We start from the raw sequence: 18,945 nt of genomic DNA on the forward strand, positions 1-18,945 counted from the left end.
TCAAAGTTGGCGTTTGCTCTAGTAGGAAGGTAGTTCCTGCATTCAACAACCTTTCGGGTCACCTCTCATGCTGCTCGGTAGGGACGTCTTCGCTTTGTAAGTATAACAAGGAAGTGTAAAGAGTATGATCATCTGCTCTGAAGTCGGAGTTTTGTTATTGCCTGAGGTTCACAAAGGAGAGATGTTCGGCTAATGAGCTCCTGGTTAAGCACAGCTACGTAAAGTCTCTGACACATCGTGTGGATTTCGAAGACGCTTGGAAGACAGTAACAGTCAACATAAATATGAATACAATTTGTGGTAGAAGTAACTGTCAACTTACACACGTAGACAAATCGTAAAGCGAATGAAGGAATGCACACGTAGCACAGGTTCAATTACAGGGTGTCCATCCTTACCTTCATCCCACATTATTGATGTGTGGTTCTCCTATTGTTCAAAAACCAAAGATGACCAAAAAGACAACAACTAAGCAGGTATCGCGGACCAACAATTTTGTGAAAACCCTGTTTCAAGTTCAGGTCAATTTGGAGCAGTGGGAGCAGATTTCACAAAGTCCTCCCAAGTTGCTGTTGCAGCAAGGGGGGTACTTTCTGCACTTGATACAGTGAAGTATGGCTTCCTTATCAGCAATTTCTGAAATATCTTAGCTTGTTGTATGCGATCCTCATCTGCGAATTTGTTGAGAAGCCGTGGAAAATCAATGAGGTATCCATCCTTATAAAATAGTCCGCGACCCAAGTTACTCTATTGTTTGTCAGATCTAATGAAAGCCTGAATCAGTGTGTGACGTACTTGTCCGATGGTGACTGACTCAAGGCCGTGGTCATTGGCAATTTTTGCGATGTGGCCTGATTCGCTATACGCCGAGGGGTCATCATTCTCTGGCATAACCACTTTCATTCCCTTCACATCTTTTGATTGTACCTGAATATCGATGTATCAGTCCTCTCCTTAAAGAAGAAAAAGAAAAAACGGGAACACAATAGCAGATACCTTTCTTTGGTTGTCGTTCGCAATAGTAAGATCCTGTTTTGAACCAACAGCATCAAGCGCGATACGGACAAAGTTCTCATAATAGATATTGACAAACTCCGCCACGATCGAATCATCTGCTTCCAAGTTAGGTATTATGCTTCACTCTGCAAAAGGTTTGGGCGTACCCTCATCAGTATTCCATTCGACATTTCGCAAAGCGTAAATGGCCCATTCCCTAACCGCTGATGCAGTAACCTGCAGTGACCTTTTATATGTATCTGGGTCATGGGCTTTGTTGGAGTCCCCGAGATCAGAGACCCCCTTAACCACGCCCAGACACTTGATATTTTTGTGATGTTGGCAAAGCATCAGAAATGCACTGGCTTCCATTTCAAGCGCACAGATGTCACGGCTAACCTATTCAGATCGGTGAGACGATGGAAAGTTAAATTTCAATGGGGCTGGTCAAGCTGACACTTGTGCGGAGAAGATCGAAGATCTCGTTTGCATCCTCGCGGACAGCGGAACCACTTATATAGCCACCGTATTTGTACGTCGGTTCCAAACTACTCTGGGTAAAGCCAACGATGCTCGCTACCGTCCGGCACTCAATGGTTCTGTATGATGGCTTGAATAATTTCTGACCCTTTTCGACCACCCATTTTCCTTCTTCGTAGTTGATTGCCATATCACCGAATATCACATCCTCAAGTCTAACCAACTTTGAGTCACACTGTTTGGACACCGAGAACTCAATGGACTTACTTTATGCCTTCCTTTGCGTAACCAGCGCAGACACCTGCATGTACGGCAAATTGTGGTCTAAGGACATGGAACAGAGTCCCAGCTTGAATCGAGAACGTCTGTATCCCCTGTCGATAAGGGCTCGTAACATAGTACTCCAGACTTCTAGCTTCACCGCCGTCTTTTGAGATAATATTAAATGTTCCGAGGTAAAAATCATAGCCATCGCCGAGCTCTGGGATATCACTACTCGAAATATGATCTTTGGTGATTTGCAGTGTACGCGCAACGATCTGGACCTCCTGGGGCTTGGCGCAAATTATACAAAGTGGACGGCTTTTTAGGAGCCGGATCTTGGACTTAGAGATAGCCATGATACGTATTGAATAGGAGTGTGAGATTTGCTATACGGCTCCGAGGGAGATTGTTAGTAAGTTAGTAAAGTACTCGTGAGCAGAGCTCTTTACGACTTGTATATAGGTACTGGGTGGCATACTAGTGCATCGGCCAGATTCTTGGGTAGGTTACATCACAACTTGGTATAGATCCACCGAACTTATTGTAGCCGAAGGTCTAGATTCAATAGGTTTGTGAGAAAACACACCTCATGACCCATGGCAGTCATTTTACTCAAAAGGCATTGTATAGAATCGATGCATACTAGTCTCCAAGGTCTGCGCTCGTATTGCGGCTTGCTAAGGTTAGATTCGTACCCCACATTGTCACGAACACCTAGGTCCAACGGCGATCGTAAGCCAAGTTCGTGTCCGAATCTCCACGGTGTTGGTTCTCTCTCGTATAATCGAAAGTTGCGGATATAGTAGCCTCTCAAGAAATATTTTCGTCATTAGGGTGTGTCATTTTAGCTCCGGGCGGCAGCGTTATTTTCGAGTAACACCTCCCGATGCCATCAGTAGGAACTGGTGTTACAGTACCTTCTTGGTGTCATCTGTGCGCTGCTCATTGCCTGATACAATGTGAACAAGGCGCTTTGTCCAAGGAGTGCTTGCCAGCGGACGCAGTTGGGATTTTACAGGGCTAGTGTTTGGATGTTGTCGTCTTTACGTGATAGTCTAAGCTGTTCCCTGAGCAATCACAAGCTTGAAGAGACTGAGGGATTAAAGAAAGAGAAAGGAAGGCAGGGTGTATGTACACGTCCACTAGCGATGCTCTTCTACCCATTTTCAAAGAATCACTAATCATCAACACGCAAGAATAGAGACGACTTCTGATGATGGAGCTGAGTCAGATCGTACTGCTTTGCAGTCGGAGAAGTATTGCGGGGCGAGGCGCAGCGTGCCGATCGCAGCTTTCGATGACAGGAAGCTCACTGCGGAGTAGTGCTGATGTCAAACACTAGGGAGCTTTAAGGAAGAGACTAGCATCCAGATGGATCTTCGCGATGCCTTCCCAATGAGGGAACTCTGATGTCCGGCCAATAACTAACGGTCAACATGGTGAGCTGTACACTCAGTCTCACTGCTTCAAGCCGATCAATGTCATCCACTGCCACAAGGCTGAGCAATTCATCGTGTATAAAAGCGTCCCATTTGCAAGAATGGATTCCTCTTTCCTACTCAGATACATCCACAACAATGCTCTTCTCTTGTTTCTCTCTTCTTCTGGACACGCTGTGCGTGTCAGGCCTTGCCAGCCTTCTACCCTCCAGTATAGCTTCTATAATATATTTCCCTGCTTCTAATAGCAAGTAACTTGAGTAGATTCTTTTTTAATATTTATTATAAAGAAGATACCAGCAGAAATAACTACTTCATTCAATTATATAACTATTTTTCTAGCTTTTTAATAAATACTATCCAGTCCAGTATAGTTTATTCATTATTGGAAATTCTTCTTCCAGTTTTCTTATCTTTGATAATATTATATTTATCTCTAAGAACTATTTAATATTATATATTAATTAATTATTTTATATATATTTTTTTAACCGGCTACCAGTGCTTATCTAAATCTATAATAAAAATATTATTATTAGTTAAATCTATAGCTCAGCCTATAACCTGAGTCTTTTTATTTATAGTATTATTTTGTGATAGAATAACCTAGCTATCGGGATAAAAGTCATCGGGATGACGTATTATAATGGTTATAAGAATCATGAGATTATTAATAATAGTTCTATATCTCTCCGGTACTTATAAGATACTGATTCTTCTGTAATAAGCTACTAATTCTTCAAGAATCAGTTTATTTCATAAATATAGATTATCTTTGTTATTATTAAATAAATATAGGGTGTTTAGTAGTTAATTTCTTATTTAATTAATAGACTTTCTATTCTGATAAGTAAATCTTATTATATTTTAATTTTTTTACTTTAATTACCTAAGGAAGATGCCATCTATTAAAGATAATAAAAAAATAGAAATATTTAATAATTAAATTAATCCAGAATTATTATTAAATACTATTCCCACTGTTAAAGAGATTTAACAGCTAGAAAATTATATTTATTAATTAGAATAAACTACTAATCTGTAATAGAGAATAGTTTATTTTTAAAAAAATAATTTTTTAAATAAAATATTTTTAAGATACTACTAATTCTTCTTTAAATTAAATAAAGATAAAAAAGAGATTAAGTTTAAAAATATCTCTTATTTTATTCTGAATTTTAATCTCTAAAAGTATCAGGAATAAATTATTAATTTAAAATATATATTCAGAAGTACTTCTAAGAAATATTTATTAAAAAAATATAAGATTCTTACTATTATTAGCTATATAGATCTATTCTACAAGCAGAGATAATATTATTTTATTAATAATAAAAATCTAGAAAAAAAGTAATTTCTTAAAAGATTATAATTCTGATTTAAAGACTAGATTCTTATATTAATTTAAAATATTATTATTTTTTAATTTAATATTATAATTTAATTAAAACAGGCTTACCAGTAATACAGCTAGAATCTGAGAGAGTTCTATATATATTTTAATATTTTAAAATAATACTTCTCTTATTAAGCAGAGAAAGAAAGAATTTTATTATATTTTATTAAATTATTTTTAGATTTAAACTATTATATTTAAGAATATATTCCATACTTACTAGAGAAGTAAAATAAAATAATAATTATTATTATTTATTATTATAAATTATAAGAGAATAGAGAAAAATGTAAATAAAATAATAATTAATTTAATAATTATAAATTATATAAGCACTTCCAAGAAACTATTAATAAAATTATTAAAAAAGATATTCTGAATCATAAAGAAAATCTTATCAGAAAAAATAATAATTAATTATAATATTTTATATATAAAAATATTTAATATCTTGCGAACTGATATTTTACTAAAGATAAAAAAATTTAATCTACTAGAACTTATTAATCTTTATCAGATTCAGAGAAAAAAATAAAGAAATTAAAATAGATTTTATAATTTTAACTTCTTTACTTACAGTAAGAACTATATATTATTTTTATATTTTTATTTATATCTAAAATAATCTTGAAATCTTTACGGATTTAGATAGCTGTGCTGAAGTAGATATTATTAATTATTAATTTATTAAAATCTATAATCTTTAATATATCCCAGTTACTGTATTAAAGATTAAAGTTATTAATCAAATTATTATTTCTATTTATAATATATAAAAAGTTTTTATTATTATTATTAATTTATGAGGAGCCACCCGCACTTTCAAATAATATTATATAAAAATTAATTAAAATTCTTAACTAGAAAGTAATCTTATATTATTTTTAATAATTTTATTTTAAGATCTATATATTATCTTATTAATATAAAACTGCTAGTAATAATTTAATATATTATTTATTTTATTACTCTCTGTTACTTAATTTACTGAAGTAACTTAAAATTTAATAAGAATATATATTATTATCAAGCTTTTTAAAAATATCTGGCTACTAAAAAAAAAGCTTTATAATTTATTACTAAATCTTAAGATAATTCCTGTTAAATTAAAACAGTTTTAAAATATATTTTTTATAAATTTCTTTTAATAACTACCTCCTTACGGCTCTGTAAACTATATTATTAATATTAAATCTAATAAAATATTTTTTTTATAATTTAATATATTTCTTATCTGAAGCTGAACTTAAGATCCTATAAAAATATATTAAAAAGAATCTAAAACTAGATTAAATTTAATTTTTAAAAAATCTTACTGGAACTTTTATTCTCTTTATATCTAAAAAAGATAATAGCTTATATTTTTATATAGATTACAAAGATTTTAATAAGATTTTTATTAAAAATTATTATTCTTTATTTTTATTTTAGAGATTCTTAATAAGATTTCAGGAAGTATCTACTTTTCAAAAATTGATATTAAGAATATATACTACTAAATTTATATTAAGAAAAATAATAAATAAAAAATAATATTTTACACCTGATACAGCCACTTTGAATATATAGTTATATTATTTAGATTAACTAATATTCTAGTAACTTTTTAAAATTATATATATACTATATTTCGAGGACTTCTTAATAACTTTTATATAATATATTTAGATAATATTTTCATCTTTTTACCTGATAAGGAATCTTATATAAAATATATTTATTAAATCTTAAAAAGACTTTAAAAAGCTTAATTTTATATAAAATTATTAAAATACTTATTCTATTAATCTAAAGTTGAATTTCTAGGATATATTATTAATTCTGATAAAGTATCTATAGATTCTTAATAAATAAATAATATTATTTTATAATTAATTCCTGAAAATTATCATGATATCCAGGTTTTTTTCAGATTCTGTAATTTTTATTAATAATTTATTTAAAATTATTTTTATATTATATTACCTCTTACCTTGCTACTTCGTGGAACAGTTAACAGATAAAAATTAAAAAAGATTTATTTAATTTTATTTAAATAAATTATTTTTTATTATCTAATTACTGCCTTCTAATAAGTATTTTTATTAATATATTTTAATCTTATGAAACCCCGCTGTTTAGAAATTAATATATTCAAGGAAGGGATAAGTAGCATCTTATTTTAATTTAATAATAAAAATATATTTTATTTAATTATATTTTAGTCTTATAAGTTCTCTGGTATTAAGTTAAATTATAATATTTTAGATTAAAAGTTATTTACTATTATTTATTCTTTTAAATAATAGTAATAATATCTTGAAGGAGTTCTTTAAATAATTAAGATCTTATTTAATTATTTAAACTTATAATTTTTCATATATTAAATTAGAATTAATAAAAAATAAATTTAATAATTTATAAGCTTAATCTTCTATAATTTTATTATTAAATATAAAATAGAAAAATTAAATCTAGTAGATAAGTCTTTTAGAATATCTTTTAAATTCCAGATAAAACCTACTTTTTAAAAAGAATTATTAATCCTGATTTAAGAATAATTTATAAATATATTATTTCTGATAATAAGAAATCTTACCAAAGAGAAATCCTAGTTTAAATCTTAAAATATATAGGATTATCCTAGATTTAATACCTATATTATATTAAGCTTAAAGAATTCTAATAGTTAAGCTAGTATAAAAATAGCTAACTAGATTATTTAAATAAATTTATTTTAAGAAAGATTTATTTTTTAATTTATAATATTATAAATATATACTGCAGAAGTTTTATACTCAGATATATATAATTCTGAATTTCAAGAGATAATCTTGTGTTTATAAAATAAAAATCTAGAAATATAATAATAAAAAGCTACTGTTTAATAAAAATAACCAGATTAAAAATATTAGATTATTAAGATAACTAGCTATATTTATTTTAAAAATTAATATTATATTCCATTCTCTGAAATACTATATTAAATACTTATTAAGTTATACTATAATAATCTATTAGTAGAATACTTTAAAAAGATCTAAATAAAAGTACTATTATATAAAAAGTTCTACTAGACTAGATTATAATATAATATAGCTGAGTATATTTAAATTTATTTAATATATTAAAAAATTATTACTCTAAAGTATTAACTATATAATAATCTTAAATTATTACTAATTTTATCTTATTTTTTTATTAAATTAATAATAAATTTTATTACAGGACTACCTCCTATTATCTAATATAAAAAAATTATTAATATTATTTTTATTATTATTAATTAATTCTTAAAATACTGTCTTTTCTTTGTTATTTTATTTATAATAATTATACTAGACCTTGCTGAACTATTTTATTAATAAATTAAATTAATTTTCGGATTCTTAAATAAGATTATATCTAATAGAGAATTAATCTTTATCAGTAAATTCTAGTTAAATTTAATCTATAATAATTATATAATTTTAAAACTTTTAACTGTATTCCATCCTTAAACTGATAACTAAATAAAATAGATAAACTAGATATTTAAATATTATTTTTAATACTACTTCAGCTATTATAATATTAACTGGCTATTAATTCTACTAAGTACTTAATTTACTTGTAATAATATAAATAATATAACCACAGGTTAATTATTTTATAATATTTTTTATAATTTTTTACTAGATTTTTATATCTGAATCAAGACTGATTCCCAACAGTAAGAAGTCTCAACAGTATAAAATAGAATTAAAAAACTTTAAGAAAAAAGAAAATAGTTATAAAAGATATAATAAATAATTATAAAAAAATAAAAAAAATATTATAATAAATATAAAAAGCCATTTTACTTTAAAGAAAAGAATTTAATTAAGTTATTAATCTAGAATTTATAATTTAAAAAATTAAAAAAATTAGCTTTAAAGTTTATAAAATCCTTTTAGATTTTTAAATATATCAGATTCTAAGCATATTGCTTATACTTATTTAAAAAATATAAATAAATTTATAATATATTTCATGTTTTCCTGTTAGAACTGTGGAATATAAGAAGAAATTAAAAAGAACTACTCTTAATATTAAATCTAGATAATAAAAATAAATAAAAAATTAAAAAAATCAAAGACTATTAATAATATAATAATCAAGATTATTATCTGATTAAATAGAAAGGCTGGCTGAGTGAGTATAATTAATAAATTTCTAGTAAAAATATAAAAAATACACCCGAAGCTATAAAATAATATTAGAAATCTTATAAAAAGTACTATATATTAAGAAAATAAAAGATAATTATTAATAAATTATTTTATATTTTTAAAAAATAAATTATAGAAATATTAATCTCTTAATATTTCTTATTAATTATATTATTACAGATTAAATATATTAATAAATATAAAATCATCTTATTATAAGGCAGCAGGGGATGCCCAAATATATTTAATTATATTTATTATTTATTTATAAAATAAATAATAATAATATCCAGACCCCCTTACAGGCTAAAAATAAAAATAAAGAATAAATTAATTAAATTATAAATTTCAAGAACTATATTATATCTACTAAAATTATTATTATTATTTAATATAATTTTATTAATAATATTAAAATATTATACACAGGTTATCTCAGTAATAATATCTAAATAAAATCTCAAAACTGAAATCTAGATTATATAATCTTTATTTTCTAATATTAGATAAAGTAATAAATCATACTTATATATCTAATATTATATAAAAATAATACCAGCAGGGAACAGAGAAGTTAATAAACTAATAATTTAATAATAAATAATAAAAAATAAGTTATATTCTATTATATTTATTTATTAAAATATTATTAATTAATTATCTATTCTAGTTATTTATAAGATTTTTATATCCAGGTAATTTTCTTTGATTTCTTAAGATTAAACTAGCAAGCGTGAGCCAACTTTATATAATTATATATAATAATTAAATTTAATATTTTCTTAAGAATAGTATACTTAATATTCTTATTCTAGTATTTTATATTTATTAATTCCACTTGCTACTTAAAAATAATAGTAAAATTATAAGTATTATTAAATATTCCCGCGTTAATCTAGCTAATATTAGTATCGTATCCAGTATAATAAAAAAAATTAAATAATATTTATTATAAGATATGTTTTTCTTTTCTTAGAATACTAGTAATACAGTATTAAAGTATAAGTATTCTAATAATAATTAATATTATAAAAAACTTTCTCAGCAATATTAAAATTAAATATTAACAGTACAGAGATAATATATATAAAAAAAATATTAAATCTTAATAAATTATTTTTATAATATATAAATCTTTTTTTTAGGAGCTGTTTTAAGAGGTATATTAAAAGACTTAATATAAAATATATAATCTAAAAATAAATAAAGCAAGAAATAAATATAGAAAAATACCTGATTACCAAGTAATTAGTATATAATAATAGAAATAATAAAAAGCACGCGAAATGATAATAAAAAATAAATAAAATAATTATAAAAAACTAAAGAAAAGATAACTATAAAATAAAAAAAAAAAAAAGAAATAATATAAAAGATTCTATTATTTATATTTCTTTATAATAGATCCATCCATGTAAATATAATTAAATATTAATAAAGCTATATAGAATCAGTATATAATTTTATTGATACTAGATATCTTATAAATCTCTTATCTTTTACTATTAAATTCTTATTATTCTAAATTAAAAATATATAAGATTATTCTTAACACCTGAGCTAGGTAGCTCGTCCCAGTAAAAAAAAATATTATTTATAATAAAATAATCTAATTATTAGAATAAAAATCATCAGAATAATATATTATAATAATTATAAAAATTATAAGATTATTAATAGTGGTTTTATATTTCTCTAGTATTTATAAGATACTGATTCCTTTATAATAAGTTACTGATTTCTTAAGAATTAGTCTATTTCGTGGATATAGGCTACCTTTGTTATTATTAGATAAATATAGAATGTTTAGTAGTTGATTCCTTACCTAGTCAACAGGCTTTCTACCCTGACAAGTAGATCCTATCACATATTTAGAAAAATATCTCTGTTATCTTTATTATTATAAATTACTGTTTAAGTATTTTTAAATTTATCTTATTACCTGTTTTAAATAAAATTAATTTCCTGAATATTAGTTCAGTAGACTAGTATTTTATTCTATAATAAATAGACATGGCAAGGCTTGTTTGAAAAGCTTGGGATTACCCGGCTCGGCTCGTGCCAAGATGACTCTGAGCCTGATTAGTGTGAGACCTCGGTCATCCCATGCCTCATCACATGATATTTCAGACCTAAAGGATTACTAATAGTAATTTTTAAAAAGATAATCAGGACACGGGATTTATTAGAAAACTAAACAAGAGTTAGCTAAGAGCCTAAGAGATAGAAGAAAATAATTAAGAAAACTAGTAAAAAAGTAATATAAGATTTACAGGAAAAGAAAAAGACTTACTAAGCTGGAATTAATTTTTATAAATATATATTATAGCTTAATTTCTAGAATAAAATAATTTTCTTTTTTTTTCTAGATTTATTAGTTCTTGTGAATATATAAGCTTTATTCAAATATAATTAATTATTATAATCTTCAAGTTTTTATTTAATTAATAAATCTTATGTATTTTTTTAATAAAAATCTAGTATATAATTCTTCTAGAAAAAATTCTCTTCTCAGAAAACTTACTAGTTATTATTTTATATTAAATATTTCAGTATTACTTCAAGATATTAATAAAGAGACTGATTAACTAGATATATATAATTCTAAAATAATAAAAGATATGTTTTTCTAAACTTCAGAGTCTTTTATAAAAAATCTAGATAAAATACCTAGAATTTAAAACAATCTTAACTTCTGGATTATTCCAGTATCTAAAACTAGATTTTTTTAAAAAAAAATATTAGCTAAATAGAGATAAAAAAATTAGATATTTTCAGATTTTGAAAAAATTACAGAAATCTTCTACTAAGCTAATAAAGAAAAGAAAATATAATAAAATTAAAAAATATTTTATTATAATTTAATAACCAGATATAAGTTACTTACTGTATTAATTATTGAAAAAATAAAAATATGAAATCTAATTTATCTTATTAAAGCCTATTACTACTATTAACAAAAATTTTAAGTTTTTTAATTTTTTTATACTGAGTAATAGCAGGACTTCTTATTATTAAAAATAAAAAATTAAATTTATTAAAATTTATTAATTAATATTAATTATTTTAATATCCTGATTCTCTGACAAGCACATATTTATAATTATTATAAAAATAAAATCTTAATATATATAGAGTGGTTAACGGCCAGGGTAGGGTAGGTTAATGGAAAAATTTATACCTGCCGTTAGGTTAACAGTTAGGTATAAGATTTCCTTATATCTAACTGCAGAATAACTAAAAATAGGACAGTTAATTATCTTAACTGTTCTTAGTACTAAGACCTACCCGTTATATTCTTTTAAGTCTTAATACAGATAAGATTTACTCAGATTAATAATTATGTATTTTAATTATTTATATTTTTTTAATAATTAATGTTATAATGTAAGATTAATCTTCAATTCAAAGATAATTAGAAGAAAGAAAATAATATATTTTATCTTATTTTTAATTAATTAATCTGAAATTATCTTGAATAATAATAGAAATCAAATTTTTAGAAAAAAAAAACTGTTTTGATTAATATAAAATAATAGTGAATATATATATTTACAGCTCTGTTTTAAATAATATCAAAAGTCTTATAAAAAATATTATATACTAAGAAAATAAAAAATAATTATTAATAAATTATTTTATACTTTTAAGAGATAAATTATAAGAATATTAATCTCTTAATATTCCTTGTTAATTATATTATTATAGATTAAATATATTAATAAATATAAAGTCATCCTGCTACAAGGCAGCAGGAAATATGTAAATATATTTAATTATATTTATTATTTAATTATAAAATAAATAATAATAATAACTAGATTTATATTATTTCTAAAGCTCACCCAAAGTAACTGGAAAGTCTATAAATAATTAATTAATAATATTTTCCAGTCTGTTATTCTTAAATTAGAGACTAATTATAATCAAAATAGTAGTTTAAAATAATTACTTTGCTGAGATCTAAAGAATAAAATTAAGATTATTAGGTATAAGAAAAAGCTTTTTAATATTAATTCTAGTAATTTTATAGTAATAAGCTAGAAAAGCTTTATAATTAGTAGTATAATATTAATAAAATATTAAAATATTAATTAATAAATAAGCTTATCGTTATTTATAGTTTTCTGGACTGATAACAAGCTGTAATCTGTGATAGAATCTACTTGTCAGGGTAGAAAGCCTGTCGACTAGGTAAGGAATCAACCACTAAATACCATATATTTATCTGATAATGACAAAGATAATTTATATCTATGAAATAGACTGATCTTTAAGAGATTAATAGCTTATTACAGAGAAATCAGTATCTTATAGATACTGGAGAGATATAAAACTATTATTAATAATTTTATAATTCTTATAACTACTATAATATATTATCTTGATAACTTTTATTCTGATAATTAGATTATTCTATTATAAATAGTACTTTTCTCTGCTGGGATGAGCTATCTAGCTCAGATATTAAAAATAATCTCATATATTTTTAATTCAGAATAATAATAATTTAATAATAAAAGATAAAGAACCCGCGGGATATTTAATATAAATAAAATTATATATTAATTTTATATAGCTTTATTAGTATTTAATTATATTTATATAGATAGATCCACTGTAAAAAAATATAAATAATAGAATCTTTTATATTATTTTTCTCTTTTTTCTTTTTTTATTTTATAATTATCTTTTTTTTAGTCTTTTATAATTATTTTATTTATTTTTTATTATTATTTCACATGCTTTTTATTATTTCTATTATTATATACTGATTACTTGGCAATTAGGTGTCTTTTTATATTTATTTTTTATTTTATTTATTCTTAGATTATATATTTTATATTAAGTCTTTTAATATGCCTCCCAAAGCAGCTTCTAAGAAGAAGATTTATATATTATAAAAATAATTTATTAAGACTTAATATCTTTTTTATATATATTATCTCTGTACTGTTAATACCAATTTTAATATTGCTGAGGGAGTTTTTTATAATATTAATTATTATTAAAATACTTATACTTTAGTATTATATTATTAGTATTCTAAGAAAAAAAAATATATTTTATAGTAAGTATTACTTAATCTTTTTTACTATACTGGATATAATGCTAATATTAGCTAGACTAATATAGGAATACTTAATAATATTTATAATTTTACTATTATTCTCAAGTAGCAAGTGGAATTAATAAATATAAAATATTAAAATAAAGATATTAAGCATACTATTCTTAAAAAGATATTAAACTTAGTTATTATATATAATTATATAAAATCAGTTCACGCTCATTAGTTTAATCTTAAGAGATTAAAGAAAACCACTTAGATATAAAAATCTTATAAATAATTAAAATAAATAATTAATTAATAGTATTTTAATAAATAAATATAGCAGGATATAACTTATTTCTTGTTATTTATTATTAAATTATTAATTTATTAATTTTTTTATCTCCTGCCGGTGCTACTTCTATATAATATTAAATATATAAGCATGATTTACTGCTCTATCTAATACTAAAAAATAAAAGTTATATAATCTAGACTTCAGCCCTGAGATCTTACTTAGATACTATTATTAAGATAGCCTGTATGTAATATTCTAATATTATTAATAAAATTATATCAGATAATAATAATAATTTTAATAAATATAACATGATTTTTAAGATTTATAATCTAGTTAATTTATTTTTTATTTTTATCTCTAGCCTGTAAGAAGGCCTGGGTATTATTATTATTTATTTTATAAATAGATAATAAATATAATTAAATATATTTAGATATTTTCTGCTGCCTTGTAACAGGATGATTTTGTATTTATTAATATATTTAATCTATAATAATATAATTAATAAGAAATATTAAGAAATTAATATTTTTATAATTTATTCTTTGAAAATATAGAATAATTTATTAATAATTATCTTCTATTTTCTTGATATATAGTACTTCTTATAGAATTTTTAATATTATTTTATAGCTTCGGGTGTATTTTTTATATTTTTATTAAAAATCTATTAATTATACTTACTCAGCTAGTCTTTTTATTTAATCAGATAATAATCTTAATTATTATATTATTAATAGTCTTTAATTTTTTTAATTTTTTATTTATTTTTATTATCTAGATTTAATATCAGAAGTAGTTCTTCCTGATTTCTTCTTATATTCTACAGTTTTAACAGGAAAATATAAAATATATTATAAATTTATTTATATTTCTTAGATAAGTATAAGTAATATACTTAAGATCTGATATATTTAAAAATCTAAAAGAATTTTATAAACTTTAGAACTAATTTTCTTAATTCTTTGAATTATAGATTTTAAATTAATAACTTAATTAAATTTCTCTTTTTAAAGTAAAATAGTTTTCTATACTTATTATAATATTTCTTTTATTTTTCTGTAATTATTTATTATATTTTTTGTAATTGTTTTTTTATTTCTTGAAATTTTTTAATCTTATCTTATACTGCTGGAATTTCTTGCTGTTGGAAATCAGTTTTAATTTAGATATAAAAGTCCAGCGAAAAGCTATAAAGAATATTATAAGATAATTAACTTATAATTATATTATTTATATTATTACAAGCAAATTGAGTACTTGGTAAGATTAATAACTAGTTAGTATTATAATAACTAGAGTCATATTAAAGATAATATTTAAGTATCTGATTTATTTATTTTATTTAATTATTAGTTTAAGAATAGAATACAGTCAAGAGTTTTAAGATTATATAATTATTATAAACTAAGTTTAACTAGAATTTATTAATAAAGATTAATTTTCTATCAGATATAATCTTATTTAAGGGTCTGAAAATTAATTTAACTTATTAATAAAATAATTTGGCAAGGTCTGGTACGGTTATTATAAATAAAATAATAAAGAAAAGACAGTATTTCAAGAATTAATTAATAATAATAAAAATAATATTAATAATTTTTTTATATTAAATAATAGAAAGTAGTCCTGTGATAAAATCTATTATTAATTTAATAAAGAAACAAGATAGAATCAGTAATAATTTAAAATTATTATATAATTAATACTTTAGAGCAGTGGTTTTTTAATATATTAAATAAGTTTAAATATACTTAGCTATATTATATTATAATTTAATCTAGTAGAATTTTCTATATAATAATACTTCTATTCAGATCTTTCTGAAATATTCTACTAATAGATTATCATGGTATAACTTAATAAATATTTGACATAGTATTTTAGAAAATAGAATATAATATTAATCTTTAAAACAGATATAGCCAGTTATTTTAATAATTTAATATTTTTAATCTAGTTATTTTTATTAAATAATAGCTTTTTATTATTATATTTCTGGATTTTTATTCTATAAATATAAGATCATCTCTTAAAGTTCAGAATTATATATATCCGAGTATAAAACTTCTGTGATATATATTTATAATATTATAAATTAGAAAATAAATTTTTTTTAAAATAAGTTTATTTAAATAATTTAATCAGTTATTTTTATACTAGCTCAACCATTAAGATCCTTTGAGTTTAATATAATATAAATATTAAATCCAAGATAATCCTATATATCTTAAGATTTAAATTAAAATTTCTCTTTAATAAAATTCTTTATTATCAAGAATAATATACCTATAAATTATTTTTAAATTAAGATTAATAATTTCTTATAAAAAGCAGGTTCTATCTAGAATCTAGAAGATATTTTAAAAGACTTATCTATTAGATTTAATTTTTTTATTTTATATTTAATAATAAAATTATAAAAAATTAAATTTATAAACTATTAAGCTTGCTTCCTATTAACTTTAATTTAATATATGAAAAATTACAAGTTTAAGTAATTAGATAGAATCTTAATTATTTAGAAAACTTCTTCGAGATATTATCACTATTATTTAAAAAAATAAATAATAATAAATAATTTTTAATTTAGAGTACTATAGTTTAGCTCAGTACCAGAGAACTTATAAGACTAAAATATAATTAAATAAAATATATTTTTATTATTAAATTAAAATAAAATGCTACTCATCTCTTTCTTGGATATATCAGTTTCTAAATAGCAGGATTTTATAGAATTAAAATATATTAATAAAGATACTTATTAGAAGGTAGTAATTAAATAACAGAAAATAATTTATTTAGATAAAATTAGATAAATCTTTTTTAACTTTCGCCTGTTGACTGTTCTATGAAGTAGCGAGATAAGAAGTAATATAATATAAAAATAATCTTAAATAAATTATTAATAAAAATTACAGAATCCAAGAAAGACCTGGATATCATGATAATTTTCAGAAATTAATTATAAAATTGTAATAGATTGGTGGTAGCAACCACCTACTCCCGTGTGTACATGTCTATATAAGCAGGATTCTAGGGGTCCGCAGGTAGCTGCGGGTAATGATGGTCTTTTTGGCCTTGTGTGTACAACTCCCCTAGGTTGTTCTATGACAAAAATAATATTATTTATTTATTAAAGATCCATGGATACTCTATCAGAATTAATAATATATTCTAGGAATTTAACTTTAAATTAATAAAATAAGTATTTTAATAACTTTATATAGAATTGAGTTTCTTGAAATCTTTTTAAAATTTAATAAATATACTTTATATAAAATTCCTTATCAGGTAAAAAGATAAGAATATTATTTAAATATATTATATAAAAATTATTAAAAAGTCCTTGAAGCGTAGTATATATATAATTTTAAAAAATTACTAGAATATTGATTAATCTAAATAGTATAACTGTGTATTCAAAGTAACTATATTAAATATAAAATATTATCTTTTTGTGATAGGATCTACTTGTCAGGGTAGAAAGCCTGTCAACTAGATAAGGAATCAACCACTAAACACCATATATTCATCTGATAATGACAAAGGTAGCCTATATCCACAAAATAGACTAATCCTTAAAAGATCAGTAGCTTATTACAGAGGAATCAATATCTTATAAATACCAGAGAGATATAGAACTACTATTAATAATCTTATAATTTTTATAATTACTATAATATATCATCCCGATAACTTTTATTCTAATAATTAAATTATTTTATTATAAATAATACCCTTCTCTACTGGAATGAGCCACCTGGCTCAGATATTAGAAATAATCTTATATATTCCTGATTCAGAATAGTAGAAATCTGATAATAAAAGATAAGAGACCCGCGGGATATCTAATATAAATAAAATTATATATTAATTTTATATAGCTTCATCAGTATTTAATTATATTTATATAGATAAATCCACTATAAAAAAATATAAATAATAAAATCTCTTATATTATTTCTCTTTTTCTTCTTTCTTTATCTTATAATTATCTTTTCTTTAATCTCTTATAATCATTCTGTTTATTTTTTATTATCATTTCACGTGCTTTTTATTATTTTTATTATTATATATTAATTATTTAGTAATTAAATATCTCTTTATATTTATTTCTTACTTCATTTACTTTCAGATTATATACTTTATATTAGATCTTTTAATATGCCTTCCAAAGCAGCTCCTAAGAAGAAGATTTATATATTACAGAAATAATTTATTAAAATTTAATATCTTTTTTATATATATTACCTCTGTACTATTAATACTAATTTTGATATTACTAAAAGAGTTTTTTATAATATTAGCTACTATTAAAATACTCATACTTTGGTACTGTATTATTAATATTCTAAGAAAAGAAAGATATATTTTATAATAAATATTACTTAATCTCCTTTATTATACTGGATATAATGCTAATATTGGCTAGACTAACACGGGAATACTTAGTAATACTCATAATTTTACTACTATTCTTGAGTAGCAGGTAGAACTGATAAATATAAAATACTAAAATAAAAATATCAAGTATATTATTCTTGAGAAAACATTAAACTTAGCCATTATATATAATTATATAGAGTCAGCTCACGCTCGCCAGTTTGGTCTCAAGGGATCGAAGAAAACCACCCAGGTATGAAGATCTCATGGATGGCTGGAGTAGCATCGGAGGTAGTGTTCGAGTGTCTGGTTCATCTGTTCTGTTTGGCCATCGGTTTAAGGGTGGAACGCAGTCAAGAGTTTCAAGGTTATATGGCTGTTATAGACCAAGTTTAACCAGAATTTACTAGTAAAGATTGATCCTCTATCAGATATAATCCCATTTGGGGGTCCGAAAATCA

At 22.9% G+C, this 18,945-nt stretch overlaps 1 protein-coding gene across 1 annotated transcript; it reads right to left on the reverse strand.

The window, feature by feature from the left end:
• Positions 1 to 522: 522 nt before the first annotated feature.
• BO88DRAFT_479804 (uncharacterized protein) lies at positions 523 to 2,096 on the reverse strand (the record flags this gene model as incomplete). The annotated part of the gene is made up of 6 exons (XM_025712102.1): positions 523 to 747; positions 796 to 927; positions 997 to 1,112; positions 1,164 to 1,395; positions 1,454 to 1,691; positions 1,744 to 2,096. 6 exons carry the CDS (start codon positions 2,094 to 2,096, stop codon positions 523 to 525), a joined length of 1,296 nt encoding a protein of 431 aa, XP_025564418.1.
• Positions 2,097 to 18,945: the final 16,849 nt, after the last annotated feature.

The sequence above is a fragment of the Aspergillus vadensis genome (genome assembly GCF_003184925.1).
Source record: "Aspergillus vadensis CBS 113365 unplaced genomic scaffold BO88scaffold_7, whole genome shotgun sequence".
Lineage (NCBI taxonomy): Eukaryota > Fungi > Ascomycota > Eurotiomycetes > Eurotiales > Aspergillaceae > Aspergillus > Aspergillus vadensis.